Below are 27,093 nucleotides of genomic sequence, written 5' to 3' on the forward strand. Positions count from 1 at the left end.
AAAGAACAACCAGGCAGTACCAGCTTTGGCTACACCTGGATGCTACAGGTGCCTACAGGTCTGCTGAGCTGGGGCTGAGGAGGAGCAGGCCTGGTGAGATACAGCCACGATGCATCTTTAAGCTGCACTGAAATATAGCAGGCTGAGAAGTGTCTTGGTATCAGAAATAAAATCTGTCAATATTTGGCTAAAAACTGGTACTGTCCCACTTATTAATGAATAGCTAGCACACATGATTGCAAGTCATTGATAGGTCATGACTGCCTTGGAGGACCTGATCACCCCTAATTCTGGTGGAGGTATGTTTAAATTAATAGCACCCAGGACCTCGAAAAATATTTGTGTAGTAAAGTCACAATTTCTCTTTTGTACAACAAATACAAAAATAAACAGATACAGACTTAAATTAACATCGGTTTCTAAAAATCCAAACCAGTTGGCTGAAGATAAAAATACGCAATTGTAACTTGAATTAAGCATTTCAGGATATTTCTGTCGGAATAATAACCCTTCCCTTGTCCCCTTTCTGTCACCTAGGTATATCCCCAGCAGTTTGGATTTTTATGTGCTCACAGTAATCCCCTGGGTTTTACTCCAGGAGCCCTCACGTTCCTTTCCATGACCTTCCAGCCATAATTTTCATGGATCCTACGTTACCATCGAGGTGTTCTATGTGCTCCTGCAGTCCCCATGAACCTGACTGCTCCTCTCACTCTCTCCAATGCAATTCCCAGCCCATTTGGCCCAGGATGTCCCAGATTCTTGCTGTAGTGTAGGATGGGCTTGAACCAAACCATGCACATCCCAATGCTTCACAGCAGGCAGAAATGGGGAAACTTTTCCTCACTGCCAACATCCCAAGTGCTCCCAACCAGCAGCTTTTCTAGGATGTGTTCCAGCTGTTTTTAACATCAATTTACTTAGTAAGAAAAGGGAATAGTTCAGTTTCCTAGCTAAACTCAATACTGTACACCTTAGATGACAATACTAGAGAAACAAAGACAACATGAAGAGTCACTTCTCTCTACCCACCCCAAAAGTAGCTTTTCTGTGCAGTATTTTTTTGGAGACAGTGCAAAGTAGCTTCAATTTCAGATTTTACAAAAGGTTTCTTTCCAAATTCAGATTTTACGGAGAAATAAATCCCAGTGGTGGGAAAAACTGAGTGATAAATGTCATTTCCTTGTTGATTTCATGGTGTTTACAGAATTAAAGAAGCATTTAATCATGTAAGTGCTTCCGGTCTGTGTTTTGAAAGAGCTTGATGAGATGGTTCTTAGATCTGTCTAGATTAAATCAAATATGTCCTGGGCGTAAGAGCAGCTGTGGAACATCTGCCAAATAGAGGGAAATATTTTCCCATTTGTTATCCAGTATTACAATTCAGTTATTGAGCAGAAGGACTGTGCATTTACAAGGAAGAACCACTGTTGACTTTGTCTTCTCATGACTAATGAAGTTACTGGACGTGTGTGTGTCAAAAACCCATCGGATTTGTGTTTAGACCAATCATAAAAATTCATTTCCAATATGCAGCAGAGAATATCCTTCTGCCTTAAAAAAGTAGCTCGTGCTGAGCCCTTCTCTTGGCTTTGAAATGCATTTGGGTTCACTTCAAGACAAAAATATCAAAATATGGAATAACATCATTACAACTCCACACGAGTTTTGCAAACCCCACCATCCTGGATATCAAATGCTCACAGGTACAGCATTTGCACGGGAAGTGGGAATCTGTAGGTTTCACAAATTGGACAGGAAAAATTAATTTACCCCAATTTATACTGCATCTTTAAAGTCTCAGAACTGCACACACCACAAGGAGCTTCACAAAGGGAAAGTGAACCTGCTTCTTACAGATGCAACCATTCCTAGCAGAAAGAAGATTAATTTTATCACTACTTAACTACTATAAAACAACCAGCACTGCTGTATAAACCAATACACTGCATTTAACTGAAGTTATGGCGTGGAGTATAGCATGAGATGTGCCAGCACAGGAGCCCCAGTTCTCTGACTGCTCAGAGGTTGCCAGATTTGCAAAATGCCTGGGAGCGTTTGACCAGCAAACACTAAACCTGCTCTTTGGATGTTCTGGTGGCCTCATTTCTGCAGCCAGGATCTCTGCCACACCTTACACCCTGCTCCAGGCCCACAAAACCTCAATTTTGGCTACCAAGAACATCCCAAAACCCCATCGTTCGAGGCACCCAGCAGCCTTACACGGCAGTGCTGCTGCACACCACCTCAGTGGGAAAACACCACTTTTATCCTCTTCTGCACAGAAACCATCCAACATTCACAGAAGCACTCTGTCAAAGCCCATCCTCTCCCCAAAGGATGCAATTTTCCAATGAGTTTCTCATTCCAAAGTGTCCAGCACCTGGACAGCCACTCACTCCTGAGTCTGCTCATCCTCACACCCATCCCAGGAGAAGCTTCACACCCTAAAAACACCATCCAGGCCCAGGCTGAGATCCCTGAATCTGCTGCACATGGAGCTACCGCTGTTCTGTGTAGCAACACCTCTGGTAAAATGAAACTTGGAACAGTTTATGGTCGCTGAATGCCCCTAGAGAAACAAAAACATGAGACGAAAAATACAATGCTGCACAGGTGTGATGAGATGCCAACAGCTGAGTCAGAACCTGGGGTCTTTTTTGGGGGTTTATTTTTTTCCCCCTTTTCTTTTGGAATTCCCTGAAGGAGATCGGCAAGGAGGGTACGGGCAGAGCTGATGCCGTTCAGAGGAGTTTTGGTGTCTCTGGAGATCAACAGAGAGCTCTCCCAAAGAAACCTGCACCTTCCCTGGGGGTTTACTGCTTCACAGCAAAGATCCGGAAAGCATTCCCATCTGAAGGATTCTTCAAGCTGGAGTCAAAGAAAAGAGGAAAAGAAAACAAACGTGGAATAAACCAAATGAAGACACTGCAGAACCCAAACGGGCAACTCTGAATTTCTCCTATCTCTTTCCTACCAGGAGCACGAGAAAGATAAAGGATGAATAAGAAGTGGCACAAATCCATGGTTTCACCTTTTTTTTAATGTTTTCATTCCCAATCTGTTGTGCTAATGCCAACAAAAGGAGCTGGAAGACAACAGACTCTCTTACAGCCCTAGCTTTTATCCAAGGAACACTGTGCTCCCTTGTGCAGAGATTCAGGAATAAAGAGGAATATATTTTCCTAAAAAGTTAGTTGTCAAATAGGCTGGCAGGTCCCCAGGGCCTGTCTGGCTTGGCTCCTAGTGCTGCAGTGGGAATTGCCAGATCACATTAAATGACAATAAATATGGATATTAATTTTCAATCTGCAGAGATGTCCCCAGGTGCTCTGACTCCAAGCTGCTTGGGGTGGCTGAGTACACAGGGAAAAGGGATGTTTCTATTCCCAGGTCCTACTGTGCTGAAAAAACCCAAGAAAAATAGAAAATTTCATATTCCCACAAAATAAACATTGCAACAAGGGTAAGGACCCAGTAAATCCTCCAGGTCATCTTTTCCCATACCTGTTTGGGTGTGAATCTTTACCCAGGGTTATTTCCAGTGTCCTAAAGGGTAAGGGTTCACCTTAATCTTGGAAAAGCTATTTCACTGTCTGGTGGATGTCACAGCATGAAGCTGCTCCTTATTGCTGAGTGTAAATAACACTTTCCAAATCTTCATCCCCACTGTGAGAAGGTCTCTGGTTTCCCTCAGCTCTCAGATCAGCACTGGCTCCTCACATTGCATATCCCTGGGAGTGGTGGGATTTATTCTTAGCTAGGGCACAATTTGCCATTCCAGTAAAATGTTGTCTCTTACTATAAAATAGTAAGAAAGCAAGACCGAGATAGAAAAATATCAAAGAAACAGGAGGTTTTTTTACTTAAATCAAATTTATCATATTGGCAAATGGTGACCTTGGTAATCTATATTAACCCCCCCCCCCCCCCATATTTAACAGCTGCCTTAATATCAATTTAATAGCTTTCCTGTCTTAGTCTGTTTTTTTTTTATTTCTTGAGATGCTCTAAAGCATTCTGGAATAACCATTGTTAGAATAAAACCAGCAAACTTGATAGAATTTATTCTGGTCTTTATAAAAGAGGAACTGCACAGAGCAGACTGAGTTAGCAGTGACCAAACTAACTCTGGAAAATTCTGTATTTGCAAGGACAGCCCTGAGAAATCAGTGCCATCACACCAATATCTGAAAAAATACAAAACAGATTGAAAGTGAAGTCTCAAATTAGAAAGGACTGGATGAGCTGTGACTGGATTGTTGTGATCATGAGGAGGTGCAGGATTTTGGAAGCACAGATTTACAATTGGTCACTGAAACCAGCATAGCTGGCCCAACACAAAATACGAAAAAACCACAAGGGTGGAAAATTAATCTACAAAAAGAGTTAGATCACATCTCAAGAGGTTAATTTACTCATGCTTCTTTCAAAGAGAACAGAGGACATGAATCAACAAATACAAATGAAACTCATACCCCAGAACTGAATGGAAATCCAAATTACAAAACCCAAATCATGACCGGGGCTGAAAACTGAAAATACTTGTGCTTATCTCCTGATGTGTTAAACACACAGCAAAATGTATTAATATGGATTTGTGCTGAAACAAAATCTAACAAGGCTTAACAACATCTCCCACCTTTCCCAGCAGCCTGAACGCAGCTCAGCAGGACAACACGCTCCAATTGTTCGGGTGTCACAATTCACAGTGACACTGCAAAGTCACCCAGCCTGCTGAGCTGATACCTGCTGACTTTCACAGGCAGCTGGACCTGCTGTGGAAAGGAAGAGGGGAGTACAAAGGAAAGAAATCCCACCTCTCTGACTGGACACCGTTCTTTAAGGAGCCAGAGTAGATTTTCTTCTTTTCTACAGGCATCACATCCACAAAGCCACCTCGTTCATCTGAGATGACCCCTGCATGCACTGCAGCTTTGCAGATACTGGAGCTCTGAAAAATATACAATTATTTTGATTTATGCACTGTCTGTGTTTTATATATGAGGATTTATCAATTCCATAAACACCAAGAAAAACAGGGAATAGAAAAAGAAACTGTTATGAAACAATTTTTTTCCCTCCTTCAGACAAACTAGGGGCTCGATCTTGCAGGTGTGTCATAATCCCTGGGTGAAAGAACATCCACCATCACAACAGAGGACAAGCAGATTTTCCATCATGCTCAGGTAGACCTGCACCTGTGAGATCATCAGAAAATCGTGGAATGGTTTGGTTTGGAAGGACCTTAAAGCTCAGCCAGTGCCCACCCTGCCAGGGAACAATTCCTTCCCAATATCCCATCTAAATCAACACTTCTTCATCTTATCCAGGGCCAAGACTGAATTGAGGACAACTTTCCAGCCAGTGCCTCTTGGGACTGCACCAGAGAAACCGCTGAGGCAAAACTCTGTGCTCTGACCTCAGCAAAGGTTATTCACACGGTTGCTTGAAAAGGAGATGCTTCTCCTGAATTAAGGTAAATGATCACTAATTATCTGGGCTAGTTCACATCCTTCTTTCTAGGAAAGGCAGAAGGGCTGGCCCCCATTGACTGGTGAAGTTTTTGGATGAGCTTTACCCCATAAAACAGCACCAAATGTAGAGGGAGATTATACTTCTGGAAAGACTGAAGTTTATTGCACATCCCAGACCTGCAGAGTCAGAAGAGCTGGAGGAACACAAACCAGTAACAACCGGTGACTCAGCCCATAAAACATCCAGGAAAAGGGAGCAAAAACAGAGAAGGCTGAGGGACTGTATAAATTTGGCCAGCAGCTCTCTGCAGGGTTTACATACAGCAAGCTGAAAGAACAGAAAGGAAAACCTGGCTTTGTTGGTTTAGTGCTGCAAACTGCAGCAGGTGAAAATCCCAACCCCAGAAATTGCTAAAAGTCCAAGCACCACAAAACCAGTGCCAAGTGCAACTGTTCCCATTGCATACGTACAATAGGGCCCAGGCTGCTTCCCTCTCACAGCCATATATGGCAGCTTTGCCTTGTCCCCTATATATTTATCACTTTGGATGGCCTATCTCTTGGCAGCCCTCAGAGTTTTGAGTGCCAGTTTGGTATTTTGCTTCTATATATGGTCAAGGGAGCAAGGGAATGCTGTGTTTGGAAGATATGCAGTGAATTTGCCCTAATATGTGGTGGGAAATCTATAAATCTAAAACTGGCTCATAAAATTAAACTGTCCTGGATCAATTTGCAACACTCTCCACTGGGAGACATCCTGAACAATGTTTTCTTCAAAGCATTCCTCTTTTTTTTTTTTTTTTTCCCCAGGACCTGCTGTTCCACCGCTCACTCAAATCTTTGACCTACAGACGTACTCCAAACCTCCTCTCATCACTCTGTTGGATTACAGCCCTCTTATGTCCCAGGCTGGGCTGTGCTTTGATGAATTGATTGCAGAGCTTTTGGAAGATGAGCTATTACAAAAACAAGGCCTTCCCTCCCAGGTTCAGGAATACAGCAATATGGACAATACAAGAGTTTTCCATGGTAAAGCCCCTCGGGATCCTCTGAGACCAATTCCTGATGAAATGAGCCCTGGGGCACACACCATAAAATGACAACACACTTTGTAGTGGGTCATTAACAACATTCTCTGGCTATGAGCTTAATCACCCAGAATTTCCTCACTAGTGTGATTGGTTTAATTAAGTTCATATCTCCTGAGGGCTGGCTCCCAACTCGGTTTGCTCTGGTGACAAACTCCTGCCTCTGTGCAGGCCATTCATCCATCCATCCATCCATCCATCTACCCTTCCATCCATCCATCCATCCATTCATCCATCCATCCATCTACCCTTCCATCCATCCATCCATCCATCCATCCATCCATCCTCCTCCAAGCAATCACTGCACAACTGGTTTAAACCATATCTCAACAAGTGGGGAAGTTGTTCTCTTTCCTGGCTCCACAGGGCTCCTGGGCAGGGATGGGGATGGGTTTCCCCTGCAGGATTATGTCACACCAGGAGCCTGGCAGAGTGACAAATGACAGAGTCTGATGGAACTCAAAAGCTCTTTTACAACCTACATAAAGATCCCTGGCTGTTCCCACAGCTCCAGCATCAAGGCCAGGTTGGACAGGGCTTGGAGCAACCCAGTCTATGGAAACTGTCCCTGACCATGGCAGGGGGTGGAACTGGATGAGCTTTGAAGTCCCTTCCAACCCAAACCATTCCATGGTTCTACGACCATCCCAGAACCAGGCCTCTCCACTTTTTCCATTGCATTTTTCTTGCATTTTACTCATTTACCCCAACATTCAAGTCTCCTCTATGTCCTTGTTCCACAGTCTTACTTATTTCCCCAAAAACAATTTTCTGAGCTGCTTTTTAAAGTAAAGTGCAGACTGGAAATGGGGTTAAATGCTTCATTTTCTTTCAGATAGCTTAAGAAGACTCAGTTGGAGCCCAGGTGACCCCAAGGCCATGCAGGTGCCACACTAGACACGAAGCTGGCTTCCCAATGCCCTCCCAGAAGACCAGCGTTTGTCTCATCCAGCTCTTTGCCTGCTTTAATTATTCCTCAGCAGTGGGCTTAGGTTAATTCCCAGCATCCTGCACAGGCCTTTCTCCCTGGGAAAATCTTTTCCCCAAATTCTCCTTGCATGGTGTGGTTATTTCTCTCCTTGTCTTCCCATTCTGAGCATTCCCACCTCTCCCTTTGCAGCACTGTTCAGAGTCACCTCCAGCTCTTTGTCCCAGCTGGTTTCACCTGCTTTGCCACCAACCTCATGCCAACCTCAATGCTTTCCTGGTACCTCCACATCACCCTGCCAGCACAGTAGTCCTAAAAAAGGTGAATCAAACCCTTGAGGAAGTGGCCAAATACTTTTTAAACTATTATTGCTTTTTGTTTTTCTCCCAAGCCACCATCCATGGCCCCATTTATGAAACAATACCCAGGAGGGAGAGTAGGAAATGGGTTCATTAAAGGACACTAATCCTTTTGCGTCAGCACAATGCCAGCCTGGGATGCTGCTCCTCACCTAATTCTTTTGTAATCACAGGCCCTGTTCAGGGGTGATCTGAGGGAGGTTTGTGATCTGTGAAAAAACAGAAAACTATTTCCCATTTCCTGCAGGTGGGAGCAAGCAGGAGGCAGGTACTGCAGGGAGGCAGCTGCTCCATGGATTTGCCTGTGAGCTAGTCCAGGATACCCTGTTTGTGCAGCTCTACCTTCAAAAAAATTGATCTTGAGCAAAATTAAAGATAGTGGGGGTGTTTTGTTTTGTTTTTTTAATTGCTTTCAGAATTGCTTCTCCAAATTACTGGATGATTCCTGCAGGATGGATTTTCTCAGCAGTCTGCAAAGCTCCAGGGTGACCCAAAGCTGGGGGTCCACATGGTGCTGACTGCTTCTCACAGGCTTTCAAAAACCATGATCCTACAGGCTACAGGGCAGCCAGGGAACTGGGATTCCTGAGCACAGTCCCCAATGGAAAAAAGAAAATGAGGAGAAAAAAACCAAAATAACCGGACACCCGCGAATGGAAAAACATTGAGACCCAGTTTTCAGAGGCCTAATATTAAGAGATTTCAAGAAAATCACTCTGTCTAGTTTTAGTATCAAGTCTCTGCTCATCCCCATGAGCAGAACTCAGAAAAACAAACCCATAAAACCAGCTCATGCACTTTCCACTGCTCTGAGTTCTGCTCTGAGTTCTGCCCTGGCTGGCTGCTCAGAAACTGGTCATCTCCCAGAAAGAGGAGGAGAGGGAAGGGAGGTCTCTCTTCCTGTCAACTATAGTGTGATAGGATGGAACAAAAACCCTTTGGTGCTCATCTATACATCCCAAAATGCTCTACAAAGGTAAACAAGTGCCACCATGATTTCACAGCCAGAGCCCAAAGGCTTGGGGAAGTTAAGGGACATCACCAAATCTCCAGGAAGGAGTCAGTGCTGGAGAGTAGAAGAGCTCAACCAAACCCAGTGACCACAACTCCAGGAGTTGTGCAGTGACACATCCTTCAGAATAAATCCGCTTTGGAGAGCAGAAGGGCTCCCCAAGCCTGTTGACCCCACCCTTCACCCCCATTTGCCCATCCCCACGTGGAATAACCACGGGAGAGTTTGAATTTCTCCCCTGAAGCCCAGAACGAGCCCAGCTCTGGGACAGGACTACCACGACATGCATGGAAAGGTTTGTACTCACATCCGCGTAAACGTTGGTGCCAAACACCGGCGCCCAGTACGAGGGCTCGTCCTTACAGTGGGCTGGGCAATAAATCCTAGAAAACAATGGATTCAGATTTATTCTCCACATCAGGGCTGGACAGGAAGGCGAGCTGCATTCCTGGGAGATTTCGAGTGCCTGCATCTGGTCTGCAGGTGGCAACAGTGAATTTGATTATTCGCTCCCCTCAGATGACATTTGATTGTTGCTGCAGAGCTGCAAATAGAGGGATTGGGACCACTAGAAGAGGGATTGGTCTTTTATGACCCTTTCAAGGGGAGTACCTGTATTTTTGCTCAATTCTGTGCACATAAATCTCTGCACGTGTTCGTGCCCCTCCCGCCCTGTCACTTAATCCTGCACAGTTTCCAGAACAAACTTCTTCCATGTTTTAAGGTGGAAAGGAAAGCCACATTCAAAACTCAGCAAATGCAGAAGCAAAAAGACAAAGACTGTGCAGCTGCATGCTCACACATGAGAGTGTGCTGAGACAGGATTGTGAAGCCTGGCTGAAACATTACTGAAGCCATCCAAAGACATAAAGTGAATTTTCTACAGTGATGCCAAGAAAAGCATGGTGGCAGGAGGAAACACCATTCCCAAACCCTTCCTCCAGCTTAGCCAGTATGATCTGCTCTTCTCCCACCAGCCCTCAAATTCAGGGCCCTCAGCAGCTCTGTTAAGCTGCCCCTCCTTAGGGCACAGGGTTTAAACCCAACAGATTTGTGTTACCTTGGGCAGTGGCTCGCTGGCTTTTTGAAGTGGCATAGTTCAGCTACTGTGGTGTAACAATCCAGAGTCTGTGCTGCCAAGATAAATGTGGAAAGGCAAATTATTAGACCCAAAAGCTCAGGCTGCTGCAGAAAACACAAGCCAGAGCCACACAGTGCATTTGGTGAGACCCTTGCCCAACAGAGAGCACCAGCAGTAAAGCTGCTCCAGCAGCAGGATCCCAGGATGGGGTTGCCCAGCTCTCCAGCAGGAATCCTACAACCCCCCTACGACGTGGCCTTAAAAAGGTCACAGCATTCAGAAAGGACAAGCAGCTGATCCACAACACATGGCTTTGCTACAGTTCCAGATGTGGAGCCCAAATATCCTGACACCTACAGTTGTCCCTGAAAGGGGCTCAGGTGGATCTAATCAAAAGGATGGTTCTGCATGTGAGGAATTTTTCAAAGAGATTCAGAAAGTGATAGGAATTGCTTAAAAAGTTGAGCAGTGTTTGTTTATATGCCCATCAGAAATGTGATGACTCACTGTTAAAAACTAATTTCACATGTATTGTGTTTTTCATTGCATTACTGCAGTAGGACATTAACCACTTTTTTTTTATTCAGGTTTTGTAAGTGCTGACACTTGACTGAGGCTTTTTAAGATGGATGGCTCAACTTCCATCCCTTATCACCAGCTGAAGTGTGGACCTTAGCATGATCCATCAGCAGGACATGCTGCTGGAATTGGCCCATTATCACCTATTTCTCCACCTTCCTCTTAGATGCCCCCAGGAAAATGAGGTGAGTGGTGGTGGAAATGCCCGTGGTGGTGGGCAGTCACTCTAAGGTTCCAGATCACCCTACACCACCACTCCAGGGTTTGGTTGTGGCATAGAACCATTTGCCACAACCACTGAAAACAAAAAAGAGCCCTGAAAGAATGATGTTTTCAAGTACCCCGTAAAACTCCAGCAGTAACATTTTCTCCCCCCCAACTTTTAAAACTTACTTGTGACTTTGGAAACCATGAACGCATTTGAAGGTTTACTTTTCCTGTAAAACAAGCAAGCAAACAAACAATCATTAAAAAAATAAACAGAGTAGAATTACTTGGATCACTGTGTCTACATGAGAGCAACAAAGATGACTGAACATCTGCTTGTATTTAAAGCAAACACCAACAGTTTTTGGTGAAGGCAGTACCTGAACGACTCCACACCATTCCTGGTGGACTTGACAAAAGCAGGTGTCCTCCCTTTCCTCGTGATATCCACCAGCCCTCCTTTGTTGTCCAGGATTCCATAATGGATTGCAGCACGACAAATGCTGGAGGACTGACAAGAGATAAATAAACGGGTGTGAAATAAATCAAATAAATCTCATTCACAGAGCAGCGCTGCCCAACTGCTACGTGAAAAACGGAGAAGAAATTAAACCACCACCAAACACCAAGTGGAAAATAAGCTGAGTACACTCCTTTGGAATCTGGTTGTTAAATCTTTCTCTCCCAGCACAGCCTGATTCTTTCATTACTATTATTTTAAGCACTGCCTGGTTGAATAGCAAGTTTTTATTTGAATAACAAAACCATACATTTAAATACATTTTAGAGGAAAAGCAGCCTTGGAAGTGAGCAACCAGTCTGAAATATTTCCAGTTCTCAATAAAATATTCAAACCCAAAATATTTCTGCTGACGCCACTTGGAGGGGTTGGGTGTCTGCAGCCACAGAAGTTGAAGGGCAAAGACACATCAGGGGTGATTCAGTCACACACAGTTGGAATAGGGAAAGAAAACCCAATTTTACCCAAAATAAACTTTTTATCTCCCAACTTCCTTCACCCCAAAAGTAGTTTTAATGGGTAAATAGTGCCATGAGTTATTTATAAATTATCTTACTAATTTAAAATTAAGCAAAATCAGCCCAAAGTATTAATTAGTTACAAAATTTAACCATGTTTTTTGTATAAAGCTTCTGTTCAGATGACAGCTGCCCACATGAACAAAGAGAACTTTGTAGGAGCTGCCTATTGATCCTCATCCCTCATTTTCCATGGGTGCCCACATTAAGGACAATTCCTGATAAAATCACATCTGGAACCACTTTGCCTTCCCAGAGCCTGTCCCTTTTTTCAACATGAGGAAAATACAGATAATCCTTATTAGCAGCATTTTACAGCACCACAGCCAGAGAAGCTGAAAAGCCAAATTACACCAGAATGGCTGGCATTTCCCATTTCTGTCATTACCACTGACTCCCACAAATTACATCCAGGAGCTATTAAAAGGTACTTACACTTTCGTAATAAAATGTTCCAAAGATCTTTCCCTTACTGTACAAGCAGCCAGCTGGGCACAAATACCTAGTAAAGATAAATATCTCTGAGGGTGGCGAAAAACAATTCAAGAAAAACAGAATTTGACTCTATTTCATTTAATAGTCATTCCGTTCATTTCACGTAGCTCTCCTGTTTTAAAAACAAGATTGCAAAATAGCTACTTTTTTAAAACAGTTGCTCCACCCTCCTTAAGAGCCCGACCAATATTTAGGTTCTGTGGATTTGGTTTTTCTCCAAGTGATAAACTGTCCTGTTCTCTGCAGAAACCTTAACCAGCAGTTCTTGACTGGCTGGGAGGGGACAAGCCATGAATTATTGGGCTGGCTTGGACAGCAGTGGAATGTATGAAAAGGACTCAAAAAATGACCCTGACAAAATTTATTAAATTATTATGGACACCTGAAACTGTTGGGGCATCATGGCTGAATAAAATCAACCAAATTGCCTTATTGCCAGGCTTGGGTGAAGGCTTGAATTAGGAGAAATTGAGGGGATTTTTTTGGTTGGGTTTAGGGGGTTTTCCTAAAGAGATCTACCTAGAGAGTCACAAAAAATACATAGTGCAAACTATCCTATATTTGCAAGAACTGGATGATATTTACTAATAAACTATGAATATTTATTAAATATTTATTAAAAATACTTTGCAATAAAAATTAAATATTTATTTACTTTTTCCCTTAGCACTCCAAGAAGTATCAGCAAAACCCTACCTGTTGCACGTTGAGCCTCTGCACTTGTCTCTCATCTTGGTTTCGCAGGTAATGACTTGTGCTGGGGAGGAAAAAAAAAAAAAAAAACCTAATAAATACATTTTTTAAAAAGGAAATTGCTCAGCCTGCTCCTGAGCTACAGAAATGAGCAACCTTTCCTGGAGGTCTTTGGTGCAGCAAGATAAAAATCTGATTTTATCCAGCCTGGAGCAGTTAGTGCCTCTTTAGCCCTTCACCTGAGACAGGTGTCTCTGGAATATTAGCAAGGAAGATGCAGCTGACAGCTGAAGGCTTTGATTTACAGCCCGAGGTCTGCAGTCAGAGCTCTCATTCTCCTTTTAATTACAGACTCTCCAGATGCTGGCAGATAAACTTGAAAAGGACCCGCTGGCTTGCCCCACCTTGTTTTCTCAATAACTGTCTTTTAATTAACAGCGGTTGGAAAACAACTCAGGAAGTACCAGCAGCTCCACAAATAACTTCAGGGATATACCCAAGCAAGAAATAAAGAGGAAACAAGCTATAAACCCCAGAAAAGTTGTGAAGAAGGGTAAGTGCTGAGTGCAGAGTTTTTTCAAGGAGAAATAAAACCAATATTTCCTAAATTTCTTACTGGTTGAGGGGACTCTTGGTAAATTGATATTTTATTGAGATAAGGAGGACATGGACTGCAGTCAGAGGATGCCACAGAGATGCTCCAAAAGCTGGAGCCCCTCTGCTCTGGAGCCAGGCTGGGGGAGCTGGGAGGGTTCTTTTGGAGAAGGCTCCAGGGAGAGCTCAGAGCCCCTGGCAGGGCCTGAAGGGGCTCCAGGAGAGCTGGAGGGGGACTGGGGACAAGGGATGGAGGGACAGGACACAGGGAATGGCTTCCCACTGCCAGAGAGTGGATTTAGATGGGATATTGGGAAGGAATTGTTCCCTGTGAGGGTGGGCAGGCCCTGGCACAGGGTGTCCAGAGCAGCTGTGGCTGCCCCTGGATCCCTGGAATGTCCAAGGCCAGGTTGGACACTGGGGCTGGGAGCACCCTGGGACAGTGGGAGGTGTCCCTGCCATGGCAGGGGTGGGAATGGGTGGATTTTAGTGTCCCTTCCAAACCAACCCCTTCTAGGATTCTATTAAATGACCGGAACAAGCTCATAACTTTTGCAGATTGATTTGCAGAAGATACAAGTTGTTTTTGGGAGCTTTGCTCACCACTTCTAGCAGCTTTCTGCACAATTAGCAGCGAATTTTCACACAGATCACCTCTTCCTCCACTCAAACACCCTCTCAGTTTCTTTATCCCTGAGCCTCCTCATCACTTTCCACACCTTTTCCCACAGAGGTGCTTCAAAACTCAGAGGAGCTGAAGAAGAGAAAGGCTGTGTCTTACTCATGTAGGATTCTGGGGTGGTTTTCGTGGGCTTGGTGGTTTTGCTGGGTTTGTTTTCTGGAAGGTGGAACTGCACTGGCTTCTGCTCTGCCACCTGAGGAATCTCCACCTCGTTGGTCTCGTCTGTCTCAGCAATGATGGGATCTTCATAACGGTGAGCTTGGCAGAAGAGGGGATTCAAAATAATTACAGTGTGCTCACACTGCTGGGCAAGTCAGGTTCATGTTTTGTGGGGATGATTTAGTTGGACAAGGATCTGCTTTTAAACAACTGGGAGATCAAAAATTGGATTCAGCACAGGGCTAGTGCAGGACACTCCTCTCCTGCTCCTCTGCATGTGAAGCAGCATTTACAGCATGTCACAATAAAGATTTGAAGGGGTCCCACTAATTTATGAAAAAAAGTGCTTCTATTCCTCCCTCTGTTTCCCACTGAACTCTTCCTTCTGGAGGAAAACACAGATTTGCTGAAGGGCAAATTTTCCATTGGGGCATGCCCTTCCTTCTCCCTGCTGCAGCCCACCTGCACCCTGGGGTCCTCCTTCAAACCCCACAAGATAAAAAATGAGAAATGCGTGGTGGCAGCAAAATAAGCCTGTGCTTTGGGCAAGTCTCCAGGGAATCTCCCTGTTTCCAAAGAGCCAGCCCAGTTCTCTGGGAGGCAAAACACTTGGGAGGAGAGAAATGGCCCCAGAAGGTCCTGGGTGCCAGGGGTAGCAGCACTGTGCTGGAGGGTTCACCCTAATATGTTTCACTCTGTTGATCTCTCTTCCAAAAATACTCCACAGGTCAGGAAAAACCCTTCAGGATCCCCCACCTCTCCTCCAAGGGACACCAATCGCTGAGTTAATTTTGCATCCCTGAAAAGCAAGGTGAGGAGGGGGACAAAGGCTCCATCCATGGCCCCTGAAGGAGCAGGGCAGGCAGCCAAGCTCTGCCCACCCACGATTCCTCTGCTAAGCACTGGAGAGAGAACATTCCCTTCCCCAAAAAGTCCCACCAGGACGGGATCACTCCTGCCCACAACCTGCCAGGGTTCAAAACCCCTTGCAGCTCAGAGCTGCTTCTCCCCATCCAAGCTCTCTGCCTGCACCAGGAAAATGTGCTGAATCCCAGCTCCACATTTTCAGCAGCTCAGGAATTCTTTCTTTCAGCAGCTGACCATTTCCCACATTTCCCAGCATGGGAATATTGAGGATGGCTAACTAAGAGGGCCATGAAGCCGTGGCTGGTTCTAATTAGAAGCTTCCACAGGTTAGCTCCAGCCTTGTCCCCCAGCCCAGAGGTGGCCCAAGCTCCCAGCAGGTACCTTTGTAGCAGAGGTTGTTCTGGCAGCTCCCCCCATAGCTCGGAGGGCACTCGGAGCAGGGACGGCCGGTCTTGTACGGAGCTTCTCCAATCCAGTTGCCCCTGGGAGCACAGGAGAAATGAGCACCCATCAGACACACAAATACCCTTCCAAGCCTCCAAAACCAGGAGCATCATCCTGGCTGAGAGCAGCTGAATCAAGGCTAAGCAACCAGCCTTGCAGGAAAGATGTTCCTGTTTGTTTCATCTCTAAAATGACATTTTTTAGGGGTTTACTTAAATCGTGTGCCGTATGGTTTTTATATTACATTTCAGTATAAACATCGGGATCTTATGCAAACAGAAATAAATAGTGGATTACTGCATTTTGCTGAAGAAATTCCCCAAAAACAAGAGCCCATTTTGGCATTTTGTCCTGCAAGTTTTAGGGGATGAGGAGGTTGAAGGAGCTGGAGTTAAGCTGTGTCCATAAACTCCTGGGTTATGCTCTTTCAGCTGTCTCCACCTATAAGGCTACATGAGGACAATGTGCACCGATGCCAGAGAGAAAAGATGAAGCAGGAACTGCAGAAATAGAGTATTTTTCCATCCAGCAGCTCTGAATGGATGACGTGTAAGTGGCCCAGCCAGCTGTGGGGGCTCTGTGGGAGATGCTGTTATCCCTCAGGAGGAGCAGGTTGTTAAATCCCATCAAACCATGAGCACAGTGGGTTCATCTAACATGGGGAGAGGGGCTTAGAGAGCCCACCCAGAGAGCTCTGTCTGGGACATGTCAGCTGCAGCCCCACACTTCTTTTTCCTTTGCATTATTCTGCACTCTGATCCCCTGAAGTCAGATATTCCCCAAGACACTTCATTTGCACAGAGCAATTTCTCTCTTTCATTTTGTTTTGAAGTTTCAAACTGCAAAGGGCTTGGAGTGGGAGTGTTTCTCCTACTAGCCATTAAACCAGAAAATATTAACTGTCATTGCCAGGTAGTAAACTTCTCCTGGATGTAGTAGGCAAGAAATATGATTTTCATTTTGAAATTTAATCAAATCGTCGAGCTAGTGAAATCTTGACTGCTGCAGTTATTTCAGGGTTTTTTTGGCATTAACCACCACCCCATCCCTTGCCACCCTCTGACAGCAGAGAGCAAGCCTTGCTCAGCAGCACATGCCAGCTCCATCCTGGCCATCTCCTGCTCCTCCTTTCCCTTCCCGTGGCAGAACATCAAAGCTCCAGCCTGGCCCCAGCCTCTCATTCAGTTTTCCAGGCAGCGCTCAGTAGTTTTGAACCAGCCCTGTGCTGCTGTCTAAAGAAAAAATTTAAAGCCACAACCACCAGTCTAGACTGCCTGAAATCTCTTCCCCAGACCCTGAGCTAGTTCAGCAAGCTGCCAGTTTTGGGGGAGCTGGAGGGAGCCCAGCTGCTCTGCCTTACTTGGGGGAGTAGTTGCAGACCAGGTAGACAGCATTCTCCCAAATCTCTCCCCAAACATTCATCTGCTTGCAGACATTCACAGCACAGCCAATCCTGTTGGTCGTGGCCCAGACTATCTGTAAAGGAAATGTAATTATTGAAAATAAGTAAATTAGCCAGATCTGGAGACGGGGGGATGTGGGCAGTGTGGGTACAAACCCCCAGGAGTCCTTTACCTGGGTGTAATGTGTGCACATGGCACCTGTACACCTGTCTGGGCACCACGGGTTGCACTCGTGAGGATATGGGAATGTGTAATCTTTCACTTCATCATACCAGGACTGGACATGGAATGCTGGAGATCGATACCTGAGGGGGAAAAGACATTTGGAATCAGGATTTTCTGGAAGAAGTTCTTAAATTTAAAAAAAAAAAAAAAAAAGTTAAAGATTAAGGTTAGATGGGATACTGGGAAGAAATTCCTCCCTGTGAGGGCAGAGAGACCCCAGCACAGGTGTGCAGAGAAGCTGTGGCTGCCCCTGGATCCCTGGAAGTGTCCAAGGCCAGGTTGGACAGGGCTTGGAACCACCTGGGACAGTACAAGGTGACTCTGCCCATGTCAGGGTAGCTGGAACTGGAGGATGTTTGAGGTCCCTTCCAACCCAAACTGTTGTGTGTTTCTATGATTTTTTTCCCCTCAGATTCACACCCTGACCTGACTCTGTATTATTTATAGGTTTGACATGATCCTCAAGTGCTGCTGACCTGAAATGCCCTCTCACTTCTCCACTCAACTACAAAATAACTTCTAGTTTGGCAGAAAGTTGTGTTTTGAAAGTAAACAGAAGTTAGGCTTTGCCAAACATCTTAAACCAAAAGCCATCATGCACCTATTTTACCACGGGGCAGTTTGTTAAATCTGGAAGGTAACTCGCAGCCAATACTGTAAGAACTCTGAAAGTGAGAGGGCTTTTCCTCATCACATCCCACCAGGAGTTGGTGTGGAGTAGTTGGGGCACTGCACTCCTATCTTACCTTTTTTTGGCAGCAATTTTCCCTTGCACCAAGCCCCCTTTAGCCAGTGATTTGTCTGTAATTTCTGCCATGGTCTGAGGCAGTTCTGGTGCTGTTTATGATCTTTGGGGAGCAAAAGTGATGTCAAAACTACCTGTAGAAACTCATACACATTTTACACACTGTGTACACAGTGAGCAAACAGGGTGATCTGCAAACTGTACCGAACCCGCTGCTTTTTGATTGCTTTCAACAGCTCACACAAAGCAAGCTGCCAGAAATCCTAATGATATCATTACCCACTGGAGCTTATCCTTTCAGCCAACTTTTCATTAAAAAATCATTCATTAGAAGCATTTTAAAAACATCCATCTCATGATGTCATGAAGCGAATACTTTCCGAATCCTATTTTACGGGAGAGGAAATGAAGGCAATCAAGTTATGGCCCATTCCTGAAAAAGCTGAGATAAATCTGATTTTTCTTTGCTCTCAGGGACCGCAAAGGGAGCAAGATTGGATCTTCCTCCATCAGAAACCCATGGCCATCCTGAGCACTTGTAGGACAGCCAAGAACAGCACGATCCTTTCACTTTGTTTCCAGTGAATTAACCACTCTGTTTTCCAAACCTTCAAATGGACCCCATTTTTACATCAGGCTAATTTCACACCAGCAAATTTCCTTTGTTTTCCACCAAGTTCTACCTGATTTACAACACAGATAACTGGACTTCCACCCAGGGACTGGGGGGAAACACTCAGGGCTCCTGAGCAAGTACAAAAATATTTGCTGTGCAAAGCAGGTTTAACCTATAACAAGTTTAAAAACAGGGGCTTAACAATAAATAAATTTCGGCTTGAGATGGAGAAGAAAATCCCTTGGGAAGCTTTCATGTCAGCTTTCCTAACTGGGTTGATGACTCTAGTTTAACAACTTGTCCCAGGAATTGAAAAAAACCCTGCAAAGTGTTTTCAATAAAGAAAAATTGGGAGCCAGATAAATATTTATGGAAAACACAGCAAGAGATAATCAAATTCTGAACTGAATCCAGACACAAATTCTGAGCTGAATGCAAGCATTGCTCCTGAGAAACCTCAGCTTTCAGCTGCATGATGAAACATGAAATGCCCCTGAAACAGCAGATGTAGGAGCAAGGGTTCAGTATTCTGTACCTACTCTCCCTAAGGAGGGGTGAGTTAAGTGTGTTACCCCGAGATCCAGAGGGATGGAGGAGCCCAGATCAGTGTTGGTTTCCTGGGAAGTCTCAGTGGAAGGCTTTACCACTGAAGCCATCACAATTAATGATTCTGTGCTTTCCCCCCCCCCCAGCTTTTCTCCCATCTCCCCGGTGCTCTGCCAAGCATCAGAGCAAATCTTCCCAGCTGCCTCCAAAGGAGCAGCCATAAATCACCCTCTGCAATGATCCTGTAGCACCCCAAGTCTTACCTGCCCCAGTGAACTGCCAGGTTCTGCCCAATGGACCTGATGAGGTCGCTGGGTCCATGGTCCCAGATGCACTGCTGAGCCCAGGCGTGTGCTGTCCGCTCCAGCTCCTCATCCCAGCTCTGCAGGGTGTGGGCAGAGAAAAGAACAGGTCAGTTTTTCATCTCAAACTCACTTGATCAAGAGATTAAGCCAACAGCAGTTAGTGGAGAAAGACTAAGGTACAGATCACCTCTCCACACATATCTAGCCTGCCCTGGTGAATCCACCAAATTTCTGTGCTAAAATCACATTTCTCAACGCGTTCCCCTGCCATGAAAGCCCAGGGCACTGAAGGGTCTATGATTTTCCCCAGCTGATGACATGTTCCTGAGGAAACGCTTCACTCAGGTCACCAGAAAACACAAACCCACGTGGGAAGACCTCAAGAACACATCCAGACCATCCACCCTAAACCACAAGATACAATTGGCAGTTGTTTTTCTAGTGTGTTTTAAAGAATTAGAAATTAAAATTCGAGGCTCGAGATCCCATGATCTCCAACATGACACGTATTTCTGGGTCCTGCAAGAGTTCTGACATACACTCAGTGCTTTGATGTATTTTAGCATGATTTTTCATCCATTGTCCTTACTGTTGGGATATCTCCAGGCTTTCCCACCAAGGGGAATTCCAGCATTGGAGAGCTCCACTACCTCCACCACCACTGGACATTTTGGTTAAACCTCTTAATCAAGGAGAGTGGGTCTGAGTCTCTCAGTCTCAGCTCCCCTTCTCCTTCCTGAATAAATGAGAGTCCACCAGTGGATCCAGTCAAATACATCAGAGGTGGCAAAGTCCCAGGGTTTTTAAGCTTTTTCCACTCTCACTGAAACAGGCATCACGTTAGAAGTGACAAATCCCATTTCTGTTCCCACTGAGGGCAGGATGCTGGGGTGAGATCACTCCTCATCAAATATCACACAGTTGGGAGCCAAAGGAGAGCTCCAACACGACACAAAGGCAAACAGGAAAGCAGCTCTGCTGGCTCTGCTGCCCAGGAGAGTATTTGTTCTAAAGGCCAGACTTGCTGGGCCCAGCAGCCAGCACCCTGAATTCATTGTGTAATTACTGACAGCTGCTCTATTCAGAGCAGCCCTTAGAGGGTAATTCGCTGGGATTAAAATATTACTGCACATTCCTGCAAATAAAACCAAAGAGAAGAGAGGTCTTGTAATGTGTATCCAGCCCATCCACGTGCCAGCAGGAGACTGTCCTCTTTGGACATTTACCATCACAACCAGCTGCTCTTTCCAAGTCCTGTCTTCTCCAGAAGAAAACCAACTTCTGATCTCAAACATTTCAAAGGTCCTGTCAGAGTCTGGAGGGCTGCAGGGCATCCAGGCTCTCAAACACATTTAAAAACCATCAGGTGCTCATTCTGAGCACGTCTGGACACAGCGTCAGGCTGTTATAGCTGGGATGGGGAAGGATTGTCCATCCCTGGATAAGACAACAGGAAAACTCAGTGTCTCCTGGAACCTGGTGTGTCTCTGCTATCTCAGTGAGGCAAACATGACTTCATCTCACTGAGTTCACAGCCCAGGCCTCCCAGAACAGCTTATCATGAAGCACTCTCAGCAACCCAGATTCCAGCAGCACCCCAGAGCTGCCCCAGGCTCACCAGCTCGGCTTTGGATGGAGCAGTGAGCAAGAAAATTCACATCGGTCCACAGAACCCCGTGTGGACTCAGCTCTGACACAGGGAACAAAACCATTTTCCTTCTCAACCCTCCAGCTCCCTGAAAGTGATGGGATCAGACCCACCTCACCTCCCCAGCCCTCCGCTCAGGCAGCCTCTCACAGTTTTTTGTGGTTTCCCACTTTGTGGGCTCGGCAGTGACCGGCCACAGCTGCCCTCCCGTCCAGCACAAAAGCCACAGAAACTCTCCCAAGATGTTCTGCACTCCGAGCTCCTCAGAATTCCTACCCAGCTTTATTCCCTGCAGCCCCGGAGGCAGAAATGTTCCAAATCTCTTCGTTTGCTGCAGAGACTTCCTGAGCAATAGGCAATTAAATGGGAATTAATGCGAGCATACGCCTTACATCTCCCTTTGATGCCTGCGGATAAAATAAATGAACTCGGACAAAAGACACTTCACAGGTAATTGGGAAGGAGCTCCATCTCTGCACGGCTTTTTGCTGCATGAAGAGAGAAACTCTTTTCTGCAAGCATCACATTACAAAGCCATCCCATCTAAATTAGAGCAGTTATTTGCCTCTTGCTCTCAGACGGGAATGCGGTCAGGAGGCTGGAATTATTTCAGAGCAATAAACATAGCGGGGAAAAAAGAGATTTCAGACTTCCCCAGCTGCACTTGCAAGAATTCTTTATGCCAATATTCAAAGCAGTATCTAGGAAGATGACTGAAGCCAGAGGGGCAACGAGCCTGTGCTCAGCTTCCTTCAGATGCAGAGGTTGAAAATGTTATGTGTGTGTGATTCCAAGTGGTTTAGCACATGGACTCTCTTTTTTAACTCCTGCAAATTTCTAATGGCCTCTCAAAGTGGAGCAGACAGCGTGTATGTAAAATATATGCACGGCATACAGACATCATACCACAACTTGTAGGTCCAGATGTAATAATGCATCCCACAAGGAGTCTGCTCACTCAGCCTAAGGAGCCTGAAAACCCAAAGCCAGACACCTGAATTGCAGTGATCAGGTTACTCACTCATTTCCCTCCCCAGCTCAGACTTTGTGCAACACTGGCAGCTTCCTTTTAAAAGTGGCATCAAACTCCAGGACTGACATGTCCTGGCAGAGGTCTGGAGATGCTTTTTGCTAACCCCCACAGAAACACTATCCCATCCTGACAGGGAAAGCCACCACCCGACAGTTGAGAGGAAGGATGCATACCTTACACATGAAAACAAACTATTTTCCTTCAAGCAATCTGCACTGAGAACAATTTTGCTTTATCCAGCTGTCTCTGAGGCTGCTGCAAGAGGAAAGACTTCTGCCTTTCATCACTGCTGAAAGCATCTGACTAAGCCATCCTGAAAGGTCACCGTGCCTTAGGATCTATTATGTCCTTTTTCCTCTGAGTCCGTTATGTCCTTTTTACTCTGGGACTGTTAACAAGGAGTTTGTTTTGGCCTTGGCACCCATCCACCTCTGTTAAACAGTCCAAATGCACTCTGGAAGTGTCAATCATGGAGCTGCTAGAGGGGTTAAGTTAATTTTGAACTGGCCCAGCTTTGTCAGGAAGTTGTGCCCTGCTCACTCATTTTCCATTAGCACTGAATACCTGTGCCAGCCTTCAATTAATTACACAGACCCAGCAGCTAAACTGTTTCTTTCTTCATTTTTCAGCCCACTTTGCCTTTATCCCATATGTATATAACAATTCTTTTGACCTTCAGATAAGTCATAGGACTCGCTGTGTTCTCGCTTTCTTATTAACAGTGTCCAACAACTGACGTTCATCCAGTAGCAATTAAATATGTCCCTTTCCTGGATTGCATTAGGTCCTATTTCCCTTTTAGACCACTTCAATACATCAGATACGGAACTGGAAGAAAGAACTTTTACAAGGGAGTGTTTGGAGGTTGATGGGCATGAACAAGCTCTATCTACTCAACCACAAATTACACCAGCACATTTCCAGTGATGCTCCACTCTGGCACCAAAGAGAAAGAGGAAAGTTTATCTATGGTTCTAAAGAAAGACCATCCTCTTAAACGAGGCCAAATGAGAAATGTCCTCTGCAGGACAAAGGATTAAAGAGAAATTCCCCTTCAGTACATAGATGGCATTTCCAAGTCATACTGGGTAAACAGGAGCACATGAAAGGCTGATTATAGCCCTTCCAAGCAGCCCCAACTCATACTCAGCTCCTTTCTTCAGAGCACATAAGGCCCTTTCATTTGCCCTCCATCACCCATAAAAACCACTAGAAAAGCTCCCTGAGCAAAGGCAAACACAGAAGTGCAAACAGCACGGGCCATGGACTGCTCTGCCAGCCCCAGGGCCAACCAAAACACCTTGGGCTTGCCCATGCTTTGTGTTTACCCTCTGGAAATCAGTCAAGTTGCCTCTTCTGGCAGCACTTCCCTGCAGGATAAGGCCAGAGCTGCTGAGAAAGGGATACAGTTCCTGGTTCTTAGAAAGGCACAGGATTTCTGGCAAAAGCGGGACCAAAGCCCAGCTGGTGCGGACGGACCGAGGGACAGCTGTCCTTCCTCACCATCCCCTGCCCTCCCTTCCCCTCCTTTCTCCCTGCAGTCACAAAAGGCAGGATTTTCCATCTGCAGCACTCACCTCAGCACAGCTGGCAAACAATTTTATATAACATTTAAGTGTACTTTTCTTTTACCCTTTTAAACACTGTCTTAACAAGTCATCCATCATTTGATCCGTCAGCAGGAGCACAAGGTTAAAGTCAGACTAGTTTTGGTCAGAACTATATTTGCACGAGGGGAAAAGCACACAAAATGTAATTATTTGCCTACATCATTTTGTGGCCCTGTAACATTTTGATGGCACAGCAAAAATAGCTCAAAGTAGGGTCTCTGGCATCAGGTAAAAAAAAAAATACATTAACGTGAATTGTTGATGACAAAGGTGTATTTCATACTCCTCCAACTTTTAAGTTCTCCCTCTGAAGTGGGAGAATACATTGACCAAACTTTTATTTTGGTTTCCTGAACTATAAAACCCAACAGCACTGACCCATCCACCCAGGAGCTCCCAAAGCCTTTCTAGCTATTTCCAGTGATTGAAATTCTTTGCAGATGGAGCCACATTCCTCAGGCTCTCTTTCCCTGTGGTCCTGTGCAGATTCCCAGGAGCATCGTGGAGGTTTGGCTCACATTGCTAAGCTCAGGTGATCAGTGTGTGGCTGAGGGCAGGTGCCACCTTCAGCATTGGGTTGGCAACCCAAAAACCACCAGAAGATTCCCTGAGCAGACTGTGGTGTCTCCACAACAGCCTGAAAGCTTGAACAGGGAGAGCAGGGGTTAAACACCGGGGAAAATTTGCTGCTTTTATGACTTGAAGGTAATGGAAGAACCTGCTGAGGCAGGCTGGGGAATTGCCATCACCGGAGATGCATCCAGGGCTGGGCCAGATAGTCCTTTATGAATAATGGAACCAGTCCTGAAACTATGCAGAGGATGGACTCAGTGACCCATCAGCAGCTCTTTCCAACCAAAACAGGCCGCTGATCTAAAGGATCATTCACACTGGAATGAAAGGCTTCAGGAAACCTCTTGAGAAAAACTTACTTCAGGGGAAATTCACTGCACCTTTTGCACCGCAAGGAAAATTAAAATACAGTTAGGAGGGGGGAAAAAAATGTAGCAATAAAGTGATGTATCAGACTCTAGACTCACCATGTATTCCATGTTAGAGGCCACCGGATACACCTGACCTCTCAGTTTATTGTGGAGCATCAGTATCTCCTGTCTGTCTGAGAATAAAATGGCTCTCTTGGACCTGGAGTGAGCTTCCCCATCCTGATATTTGCTCAGGATGCTCTCCAGGTGGCTTGAGTTGGGCAAGATAAAGCACTCAGCTGTCTTTGCCAGCAGCAGCACACATCCAAGAGGAATGATCCAAGGCAGGGCAGGATTCATGCTGCAGCAGAAGCAGAGATGAAGATGATGGTGAGTTTTCCTGCAGCGACTCCCGTGGCTCAGTGCAGCTCTGGAATTTGGGAAGAAACAGGCAGTCAGAGCAGTGCCACAGGAGCTCTCAGTGCATTCTCCCCCACAACAACGAGGTCACACAGCCCAGATTTGAGCTTGGAAAAAAGTGGTGCTTAAAATTACTGCTCTCCCCCAAAGACGGGAAGACCAAACAGCACCACAAGAGGTGGGGACTCAGTTTCTTACACCTGGGAATAACACAGATGCTGATTTGGGAGTGAACACTTCCCAGGCATGCAGGAGGATGCCTTCTGCACACCGGGCGTCCCCGGTAACCCCAGCTCACCCCAGCTCCATCCCTTCCCAGGCAGGAGGACATTTGGATCTGTCCCCCCCACAAAGAGCGCTTGAGAAAGCCGAGAACGCTTTTATTTTATGAATAAAAGGGAAAGCAAAATCGCCAGCGAGCCGGATGAGGAGGTGAGGCAGCGGCAAGAGCTGCTCCTGAGGCCGAGGCAGAGCTGTGCAGGGGCTGTTTCTGGGAAGTGCCACCGCAGGACGAGCAGCCCCGATCCCCGGGCAGTGACGCACCGCGGCTCTCGCTGACGCTTCCCGGCGGGCGGGAGCGCTGCCAGGGATGTGAGTTATGGAGCAGCCTGATCCGCCCTCCCCCGGCCAGATTAGGTGTTCCCAGGCACTCGGATGCCGTCAGCACCGGGAAAGGGTCTCGCTTTGGTCCTTGAACAGCTTCGTTTAATCCCCGTCCCTTGCTCCGCAGCGCTCCTGCTCCATCTGTCATTCCCAAGTGCTTCCACCCCCCCGCGTGCTCCAATTATCCATCTAGCGATCCTTGAGCGTCTTGGCCGGTTTTGTTTGGATCAGGAGCTATTCACAGGAGGCGAGGTGTGCTGCTGCAGGGCTGTGCAGCACACACTGCTCTCCAGTGGGATCCAAGAACCCTGGAGCAGGATCAATCCAGCCGGGGCAAGAAGCATCAGTACAGACAAGATCTCCTTCCTTGGGGCTAACTTTTGTAAGAAAGCTCCCCCATCCCTGTCTCCAACACGAGGTGAGGATCTGTTTTTGACAGCACTGTTGAAAAACACGCTGAAAGCATTCCTCTGCAGCGGCAGGAAACAAACCCCAGATTAGCAGGAATTATTCGAGAAGTTTCACGCAATGACACGGCACTTGGACACTCCGAGAGCAGATGAGTTGGAAGCCAACCAGAGCAGGGAAGAGCCATCTAACTCCCAGCTGGAAAAGCTATGCTGGAGCACAAAGCCCCAAACCCCTGTTCCTCCAACCCACTACAGCAACATCTGGGGAGAACGAGGTGCTTTGCACAGGCAGGGACCCCAAAAAAACTCCGAGAACCCGCAAAAACTTGTTGGCTGATTGCACAAAAGATACAGAGTCCCTTGTTGAGGCTTCCTTCTCGGACTGAACGTTCGGGCAGATGAAAACCAGCTGCCCCGGGGCTCTCTCCAGGCAGCGCATTAAGCCTTTGCCTGGGTACAACAATGCAGGCTGTAATCTGCTCAGTTTAGGTAGCAGCTTCTCATCATTTCCCGCTCCGCAGAGCAAGGCGAACACACACGCCTTGTCCCCGGCTCCAGGCACTCCTGGGAGACAGGACGTTCGGTGGCATGGGGACAAACACTCCTTTAACCTCATCCTCTTCTCAGCCCCGCTTGCGGCATTCGCTTCCCCCCAGGCAGGAGCCCGACTTTCTAACCGGGCTGCAGAGGGGTAGGGGAGGCAAAAGGAGCAGTTGCTTTTGTAGACCGTCTGACCCAAATTCAGGCAACAATTCCTACTTTGAGGCACTTCCCTGAGAGTTTAAAAATAGCTGCACTGCCAGGGCCATTGACAATGTGGCCATTTAGCCCCAGCAGCTCTCCCTGCAGGAACAGCCGGCTCTCAGAGCGGCCGCTGCACCCCTCGCTTGGCCGGGTGCCCTT

General features: G+C 46.2%; 1 protein-coding gene across 1 annotated transcript; it reads right to left on the reverse strand.

Moving 5' to 3' along the window:
* Nucleotides 1-2,796: 2,796 nt before the first annotated feature.
* CRISPLD2 (cysteine rich secretory protein LCCL domain containing 2) lies at nt 2,797-25,117 on the reverse strand. The gene is made up of 14 exons (XM_062499879.1): nt 24,875-25,117; nt 19,502-19,620; nt 17,279-17,411; nt 17,064-17,179; nt 15,641-15,741; nt 14,333-14,491; nt 12,961-13,021; nt 12,205-12,271; nt 11,112-11,242; nt 10,918-10,961; nt 9,925-9,997; nt 9,172-9,247; nt 4,821-4,954; nt 2,797-2,871 (listed from the first exon to the last, which is right to left on the reverse strand). The coding sequence occupies exons 1-14, from the start codon at nt 25,115-25,117 to the stop codon at nt 2,817-2,819; spliced, it is 1,512 nt and encodes a 503-aa protein (XP_062355863.1). The 3' UTR covers nt 2,797-2,816.
* Nucleotides 25,118-27,093: the final 1,976 nt, after the last annotated feature.

This window comes from Cinclus cinclus, chromosome 11, assembly GCF_963662255.1.
Source record: "Cinclus cinclus chromosome 11, bCinCin1.1, whole genome shotgun sequence".
Lineage (NCBI taxonomy): Eukaryota > Metazoa > Chordata > Aves > Passeriformes > Cinclidae > Cinclus > Cinclus cinclus.

Excerpts from the sequence above, each read along its gene's own strand:
- CRISPLD2 (XM_062499879.1), bottom strand. The coding sequence starts at position 25,117 with ATGAATCCTGCCCTGCCTTGGATCATTCCTCTTGGATGTGTGCTGCTG. Across the intron at positions 14,492-15,640 it reads GAACAACCTCTGCTACAAAG|CTCACCGTTATGAAGATCCC; the intron begins GTACCTGCTGGG and ends TCTTCTGCCAAG. Across the intron at positions 11,243-12,204 it reads GAACATTTTATTACGAAAGT|TCCTCCAGCATTTGTCGTGC; the intron begins GTAAGTACCTTT and ends ATCTCTTGTCAG.